Source organism: Sinocyclocheilus anshuiensis, unplaced genomic scaffold (assembly GCF_001515605.1).
Source record: "Sinocyclocheilus anshuiensis isolate Anshui unplaced genomic scaffold, SAMN03320099.WGS_v1.1 scaffold55, whole genome shotgun sequence".
NCBI classification, from domain to species: Eukaryota; Metazoa; Chordata; class Actinopteri; order Cypriniformes; family Cyprinidae; genus Sinocyclocheilus; species Sinocyclocheilus anshuiensis.
In genome coordinates this window covers 3,116,857-3,125,619 of record NW_015549647.1, presented here as the reverse complement: position 1 = coordinate 3,125,619, position 8,763 = coordinate 3,116,857, and the positions used below count along the sequence as shown (strand labels likewise).

The following is an 8,763-nucleotide window of genomic DNA, read 5'->3' as shown; positions in this document are numbered from 1 at the left end:
ATCAACTTCGCGCTGTGGATCGCCGGATCGGCTTTCACCGTGGACGAAGCGGAGTCCAGCCCGGGCTCGCCACATGTGGTTGCCGCAATCCCACCCGCCGCCGCTCACTCAAGCCGGCCTCCGGCCTCCGCTCACTCTAGCCACCGGCCTCCGCTCACTCTAGCCCGCCGGACTCCACTCACTCTAGCCGCCAACCTCCGCTCACTCTAGCCCGCCGGTCTCAGCTCATTCTTGCCCGCCGGTCTCCGCTCACTCTAGCCCGCCGGCTGCCCACTCACTCTAGCCCGCCGATCTCCGCTCACTCAAGCCCGCCATGCGTGACGCTGTGTGTTTCGTTGTGAAAGCGAAACTACTTTGTTTGGCCTTCCAAAAGAGAAACAATAATGTACAGTATGTGGAAAATAATGTGTTTTTTTACCCTTAAACTCCATAAACACATTTCATTACACCAAATACACAAAATAATGTTCTTTTTATCAACATCATATGACCCCTTTAAATTGTTCATGCTTACCAAGGATGCATTTATTTGATCAAAAATACAGTAAAAGCAGTAATTTGTGAAATATTATTACAATACAAAACAACTGTTTTCAATACCTTTTTAATACTTTTTAAATATTTATTTATGCCTGAAAATGAATAAACTGCAAAGCTGAAATATCAGCATCATTAATCCAGTCATTAGTGTCATGTGATTTTTCAGAAATCATTCTAATATGATGATTTGGTGCTCAAGAAACGTTTCTTCTTAATATCAATGCTGAAAACTTTGTGCTGCTTAATATTTTTGTGGAACCCATGCTACATTTTTCAGGATTTTTGATAAATAGAAAGTTCAAAAGAACAGCATCTATTTGAAAGATAAATTTTTTGTAACATTATAAATGTCTTTACGGTCTCTTTTGAATCATTTAATGCATTTTTCTCAATACAAGTATTATTTTCTTAAAGGTGACATGTCATGAAAATCCGACTTTTCCAGGTTTTAAGTGCTATAATCAGGTCCCCAGTGCATCTACCAACCAAGGAAACGTGAAAAAGATTAACCTAGTAACTTTGTTTTGGTAACATGTGAGTCTGATCAGAGTAATATAGGGCTTTAACTTATGCCATTTCCAACATCTGTTTGAGATACTTCATATTAGTTTTTCATCAAAGCTGTACGAGCACAACTTAACAGTCAGAAGTTCACTCACCTTTGCCTTTTCATTATTACTTCATGCATGTCTTGAGTTTGCTGAGAAATGAATTATGAAGGTGTTTTAATGAAATACATGTGTTTTAATTAAATACCACACGTTCTGTCCTCCTGAATTGTGTTGTCATTATTTCTTTCGGGTACAGTTCCATTTCAATTTTCAGCTTTTCAAGCGAGTAATTCATAATTCAATAAATATTCATTTATGTTCTACTAATAAAATAAGATGCCTGGATGCTAAATTAGCACTTGGGCATGATGTTTGTGTGCAAAACAGCATCCATTTAGACTTCAGGATCAATTGCTAACCTGATGCAAGGCAAACATAATACCAGGAACTTTCTAAAGACTGGTTGTTGTGCAACTCCTGTGAACATAATAGCTTGTTTTGCCAATTAAGTGTTAAATTGGTTAAAATTAGCAATTTAATTAGCAAAGTGGACTTTATAAAGAAGAAACTAATGACAGAACTCAAAGACACTGGTTTGTTAGTTTTTCCACCAGGCTTACTAACTATATTAACCAGCAAGACTAGATTGGTTGAACAGCTTCACCAGAAAGAATATGATGGTTCGTCAGCTACTGTACGTGTTGCCAGTCCTCTGGCAAAACAAGTGCTAAACCATATATATTATGAGCTGTTTAATTTTATTTTAAAATATTTATATGTCATGCACTCTTTTTTTCTTACAGTGTAAATACTAAATACATATACAATTAATGATTCATAGAAAGTGCTGTCAAATACACTGTGTATTCAGGCTGTTATCTTTTCTTAAAGGTGACATATCATGAAAATCTGACTTTTCCATGTTTTAAGTGCTATAATCAGGTCCCTGGTGCATCTACCAACCTGAAAAAGATGAAAAAGATTAACCTAGTAACTTTGTTTTGGTAAGCCTTTTTCTGCAAGCGTCTGAGAAATCAGATTTCGCTGATTTAGCTCCCTTGGTGACGTGGCAAATGGATCTCATTATAATATTACCACCCCTTAATCTGTAAGTTTACACCCACGGCACCATTATTTTGATTTCGCAAGCGATAACGGTGTAATGCCATGGCGAAAGTTTGAGCAAAACATGGTAACTGTTCTGCCTTTGTCTGAACAGACGAGCACAGAATTACACACTATTTAGAGTCCCAGCCTCAGAGGACACAACAGAGCAGTGGATTTATTGATTTATTTAATGTATATTGCTGCTGCCACACGTTTACCTTCACAGACATAACCGACTGTTTTTGTAACTCGTGTGTTTTTAACGTAAACCTTTGTGTGAATGAGAACTTAGTTTAGTACTCACATGCTGTGACAGCCGCTTTCTGTCCGTGTGCTTCAGATGTGTGCACTCAGAAAACCGTATATCAGAAGTTTAAACTCATATGGTTTAAAATGCATGATTTCAGCGCGATAAACATGATAATTAGAACCAAAACAGATGTTTTTAGCAGGTCTGAGCTGTAATGGCGCAGCTCTATTCTGGAAAAGGGAGCGGGGAGCAGCAGCTCATTTGAATTTAAAGAGACAGGCACGAAAAACAGTGTGTTTCGGCTTCCACTCAAAATAGGCATTTTCAAAATGTTTAAGAGTATTTTGAGCTGAAACTTCACAGACACATTCTGGGGACACCAGAGACTTATATTACATATTGTAAAAAGGGGCATAATATGTCTCCTTTAAAAAAAAAAACTGACCCCAAACTTTTGAATGGTAGTGTAAAATAAATTCTGCATGTATGGGTCAAACTGGTCAATGGGTTCACTGGTGGAAAATAAAGGTTAACTGCCAAGTAAATTCAGCCATCTTTACGGCATCACATTTGGTCATGTGTGATCATCATATGGAACTGAAACATGAATTTCTACAAACCCAACATGGGCACATTTGAGAACCACCCACATGCAAATATCTTTCATTCAAGACATGACAGAGTCTCCTTTTGAACTCACCTGGGGCATAATATCTCCAACTGATTACAGAGCTCCTGGATATAGATAGACCCCTTTCTAGTGTGGCGGAAGGACTGGTAGTGCCCTACTGTGGCCATTCCGATTAGCATATCCGCTTCTATAGGAATAAAGCGGGATGCCGGATTATAAGCATCTGCCTCGTATTCTTCTCCTTCTGTAGCATTTTCCGGTGAATCCGCTGTCCATACACCATCCTGGCTCTCACTTCCTTGGCAGGCTTGAATGAAGAAAAGCTTGGGCTTGGATGCTAGTGTACGGCATTCAGCAATAGGCATTGTGAGTTCACGGATTTCAACCTCTTTACCATCCACACCCAAAACTATGCCCTTCTCTCCATGCGAGAGGACACAGCAGACAAAAGCACCCATTTGAGTATGATCCTTTTTTGCAAATTGCTTTATCATTTCCTTCATATCTGAAGCTGTCAGATCGTCCTGAACCTCAACCTTAAAATGCATTCTGCAAAACACTCTGCTAAGGTCATCTACACAAACAGAGAGAGAGAGGGTTCATTTAAAAATAAATTTTGAAGGAATACATATATGTTAATGGATTTGCCTGAAATACCTTTGTCCTTATTCGTTCCTGTTCGGTTGGCCAATGAGGACCTTTCTTTAAAGTTGTAGTTGTTGATGATTAGACAATATCCAAGAGGCCGCCGAGTCATATTATAATATTCCCCCGGCTACATGAATGCAAAGCAAATCAAATTAAAATTACATTTTTTATTTACATAATTCACAAACAGCCAGTACACACATACACATCTTATTAATAGAAAATCATTAATAAATCATATTTGTCACAGCAGTGACGTTGTGGAAATTAAAAACAGCTGTTTGTGATTAGTTTATGCTATGCCTTAGTGAAAAAGTTCAAATTTATCAGCTGTGGGCCAATCAGGTCCTATTTAAACAGTCAATCATAATGACCCTGATCTGTGAATTAATTATAACTTATTTGAAATCCTTGCTGTGTACTGATTCACCAATCCTAATTAAATAACACCATTATTAGCATTTGTTTGTAACTTCTATAGGAGTGTGAAACTATAAAACTCTAAACCACTAAAACTAGTAGTGCTGCAAATAGTTTTTTACAACATTCAACTGTAATGTAACAATGAAAAAAATATTTAATATTAAGAATGAAATGTAATGTGTCTTTTTTACTCTGGGTTCAGTGTCTGAATCGGGAACAAGCGAGTCTCTCCTCCCTAAAAAAAACATATGGTGAGATATATATATATATACAGTATATACACACAAGGAGCATTAATGTTCAGTAATGTCTTGAAAGTTTGTATGAGAGTATAACTTACATCCATTTCCTGTCTCCATTTGCTGTGATAAAGCCAAAATATGGAGGGAAGAGAAACAACAGAGGTTATTATGCATTGAATTGCAGCATATTTATCATTTAAAATGTATTTGTCACCAAACAAATACTGCACTCTGTGTTGAAATGTGAACTTCATTTTGAAAATGCTAATTTACATGAAAGCATTCATTTCAGGAAGTTAAAATAAAAATGCCAAGTATAAGATGTGGTTCTCAACTGGTGTTTTGTGACCACACAAAAAAAATGCCAGCAGGGGAAAAACAACGCAAAATACATGGCCTCATCCTTTAAAATCATGAATGAAACTAGGCAAAAGAAAATATTACCCAGACTATATTAAAAACGAGTTCACTAGCAAAGTGGATAAACACTATTTTCTGAGGAGAATAAAACCAATTAAAAACATTTAGAAACCAATAATAAATACATTTAAATATTTGACATTAACGACATTTTTGTATGTTACAACAAAAATAATAATTTGGTACTCTGTTGGGTCACTTGAATATGGGACATATGATAAAAATAGACATTTTTAAAGAAATAGTTCCCCCAAAAATGAAAATCTGCTGTTAATTTACTCACCCTCAGGCCATCCAAGATGTAGGTGACTTTTTTCCTCAGTAGAAGAGTAAAGATTTTTAGCTGTAACCATGGTCCATTTACATTTACATTATGTTGTAAATAATGTTCAGCTTCTTGCACAGACCGATTGTTTCACTTCATAAGACGTCAATATACCGTCAGGAGCCATATGTATTCATTTTGTGTTCCCTGATATGCTTTTGTTTGACTCTCAAAATGAAAGTAACTGCTGACTTGCATTTTATGAATCACCAAAAACCATAGTTTCAGCTAAAATTCTTCCTTACTGTTCTACTGAATACAAAATCTTGGATGGCCAGAGGGTCAGTAAATTAACAGCAAATTTTCATTTTTGGTGAACTATCCCTTTAAGTGAGTTTTCACATTTGGTTCTTAAATGACACAGAAATCCACATCATAAGAAATATTTGGGTTATACTATGTGAAAATTAAATGCCCAAATTCATCTTAAGGTAAAATCTGGCATACTTACATATCTTTGCATATTTTCAACGGGTAAGGAAACTTGCTCATTACCAAACACTTCTCGTAGAGGAAGTCTGCCTCCTATTGGACAAAAAAAAAGCTGCTGTTTATGTTTGGAGAAATTAGAAAAGTAGACAATTAAGTAGTAGATAATTAATTTGATTTTGTCAGTAACCTTGTTCCCGGGCCCTGTACGCCTCTATCCTGCAGGCCAGCTGTTTGTCACATTTGTCTAAAACATTGTAAAGTTCATCCAGGTTGTCTTCCCCAAGCTTCTGTAGCTTTTCCATCTCAATCATAACATCTAGAAATGTCTATATGATTCACATAAAATAACATTGTTATAGAGTAACAGGTTAAAGTGCAACCCATAATAAATATTCGTAATTAAATAATAACATTTACAAGGCTAGTTACTGCAGTCAAGGTAGCAAGCTACATATTGCACTTTTCCACATTAATTTATTATTCATATGCAATCTGCACTAACATTATAACTTCCGGGCTCAAAATATATAACTCACAGCAGACGTTCCTAGTTTTGACCTCGGAAGTTCCACAAGGAATTTCACTGCACGAAGGTTTTCTTCTGTCATGTCCTCAGATATTCTAAATAGCATTTTTCTGTGATGAGAAAAGAGTGAGACAAAACAAGTCACAGTCATTGTGACATAAAATAGTATCAGTACAGTAACTACAGTACAAGGAGCCCTTTCTAATAAAACGATGTGATATTGACTGATATTGATATTGCGTTGGCAACTACTTCTATCTAGTTTATCAAGTTTAGCAAGTCAGTGTGTTTTCTTCATACCTGTAGTCTGAGACACCTTTACTAGACATGTCACGTTGTAGCAGATTTCTTTCCACATCATCTTTGGACATTTCCAGGATGCCAAGTAAGTCAAGGTGGCCAATAGTGATCAGAAGCTCGGGGATGAGTAACCCGTCATCAAGCAGTGCTTGCTCTTCCAGTCTCAGGAACAGTTCTTTGGCATCAGTCACTGTCTCCAAACGTTTCTTGGGAATTAGGTCCATGCACAGAAACTTCAGCTGGGCCACTTCACTACATGGCAGGTTCTCATCAATCTTGTGAAACTTATGAGGATCCATATTCTGTTACATAATGTTAAACAAAGACTCGTTGAAATAAAGGAAGAAACAACTTGAGAAAGCCCTTACTTTGGCAACTATAATAACCATAAGTTCAATAAAACATGTTACAACTTGCCCAACCCAATATGAAAAATGTCCTTGTCCTGAAAACATGGCGTAAAGAACGTTCATGATATATTTCTAGAGTGTATTTATTGTGTTCACTTGTTAACAAAGAATACAAAATACGATTACATTGGACTTTTAGTTTAGGACAGAATTCACATATAGCGTCATTTAACAAGTTTCGAACTAGGTATTTGAACGCAGCATACAAAACCACTAATTCAAACATTTTTTATTCAAAAACACAGTTTTTGATATATAGCTTTGTGACAACGTTCCCATATGACAACTAGCCCAGGTCAAAGTGTACATTACACGGTTTTAGTTATTTGTTTAACGTATTCACGTATTTGAAATCCTCCGATAGTTTTTAAAACTACTATTCTAGCCGCTTGGGCCAATAAACGGAATGTATAAAATGTATACTAAATATTTTTAGTTGTGTATCATATTACACTTCAAGACACGACTGCCACTGCTTTAAAGGGTTTGGTATCACTAAATACATTTTTTGTTCAGCGAGTCGAATGCTACAATGTAACTGTGATGACAAACTAACCCCGGACTAGGTTATGACAAACAGTCTTGAAAGTTAACCCGAACAATCAACTAAAATGCTCAACTTAATGCTCATCTTACCTCTATATTTACAACATCCAACTGAAATAAAATCGTAACTGTCGTATAAACAAAATCAAGAGAGTACGACCGACATGCTAAAGATACTGCGTTTCCAACGCGTCTTGCTTTCAGTTCAGCTCTAGCTTTTCAATTTCAACACTACAGGAAGTGACATAGGATGTGTTCACAAATGTGTTATATAATATTTGTGGGGGTTACTCTCGAATTACTGAATTCTGAACAGCAGTAAGAAATACTTTAATTTTCAGACAGTTTTGATTGAAGAAAAACATAAATGTGTATATTTTAAGTATATTTAATGTGTAAAACATTTCCTATAAATAACTAAAAAAATTGTTATATAAAAAGTTGAGGCTTTAATATTTATTTTGACACACTAGAAAGTTTACTGTTTTAAGTATATTCTGTGCAATATTTATTTATCACTGCAAAGGTCTATAAATGACTGTGTCACTCAAATAATCAAGATTAACCAAATACTATTACAGTACATACAAAAACAGAGCATAACATCATTATACCAAGGCACTATTAGAAGAAAACCTTTATTTTCAATATGTCAGAAATTGGTACGTGTTTGTTATTCCTGTGGAAAGTTTTGAGAGTCTTTAAGGGATTTTCCTGGAGTACTTTGAGAGACAAAGGGCGCAAAGAAGTCATGAGCAAATGAGAAAACATCCTGAGGTTTCCTCAACAGCAGAAATTGCAGGAAGTCCCCCAGTAAAGCCTTTAGCACAGGGTGTTGTCTGATGTAGGAGGAGTAGTCTGCTTTGAGTTCTTCCTGTGTGAGTGAAAATGAGTCACACATTTGCATATTTGTTGAGTGACCTTTATTTTATGTGGTCCTTTGATTGAAATTCTTAGAAGTTCTAAAAAAAAAAAATGTATTTCCAGGTAGAAATTAGATATTGAGTCTCAGAGTTTCAACGTGGGCTGCATGGACTTTTGGAACCCACAGTGTATTTTAATAACCATGAAGAGGTCTTTATGAATAAATTAAAGGTGCAATAGGTGATTGTCTTCAGAAACATTTTTTGTTATGCTGGTTGAAAGTCTCTTCACATCACGATAGCAATCATTAAGTTAAGTGGTCTAAATGTATTTGTCTGTATTTATATATTCTGTGGAAGGTGTAGGATCAAGAAATGTTCGTCCAGTCAAAACACTCGGTCCGAGCGTTTTAATATGCTTTCCTACCTGCCTGTCAACATATGTATTAGCATACCTCTGCGCACCGGGTTCGCGCAGACAGGATACGTCATCAGCGCGTTCACACACGCTGCGCAGACAGAGCGAGAATGGCAGACAAACATCAACAA

At 36.3% G+C, this 8,763-nt stretch overlaps 2 protein-coding genes across 2 annotated transcripts in view; both read right to left on the bottom strand.

The window, feature by feature from the left end:
- The window catches only part of LOC107660083 (caspase-8-like), an 18,467-nt gene extending 10,891 nt beyond the window's left edge, over positions 1-7,576 (bottom strand). The window contains exons 1-9 of the mRNA XM_016449300.1: positions 7,442-7,576; positions 6,396-6,697; positions 6,106-6,205; positions 5,757-5,895; positions 5,589-5,662; positions 4,491-4,512; positions 4,342-4,385; positions 3,737-3,854; positions 3,149-3,653 (exon numbers count right to left, since the gene is read on the bottom strand). Of these exons, the coding sequence (XP_016304786.1) occupies positions 3,149-3,653; positions 3,737-3,854; positions 4,342-4,385; positions 4,491-4,512; positions 5,589-5,662; positions 5,757-5,895; positions 6,106-6,205; positions 6,396-6,694 (1,301 nt within the window). The 5' untranslated portion in view covers positions 6,695-6,697; positions 7,442-7,576. The remainder of the gene's footprint in view (positions 1-3,148; positions 3,654-3,736; positions 3,855-4,341; positions 4,386-4,490; positions 4,513-5,588; positions 5,663-5,756; positions 5,896-6,105; positions 6,206-6,395; positions 6,698-7,441) is intronic.
- Positions 7,577-7,976: 400 nt separating this feature from the next.
- Positions 7,977-8,763, bottom strand: part of LOC107660082 (ciliogenesis-associated TTC17-interacting protein-like) — a 3,166-nt gene continuing 2,379 nt past the window's right edge. Inside the window, exon 3 of the mRNA XM_016449299.1 lies at positions 7,977-8,225. Coding sequence (XP_016304785.1) covers positions 8,025-8,225 — 201 coding nt within the window. The 3' untranslated portion in view covers positions 7,977-8,024. The remainder of the gene's footprint in view (positions 8,226-8,763) is intronic.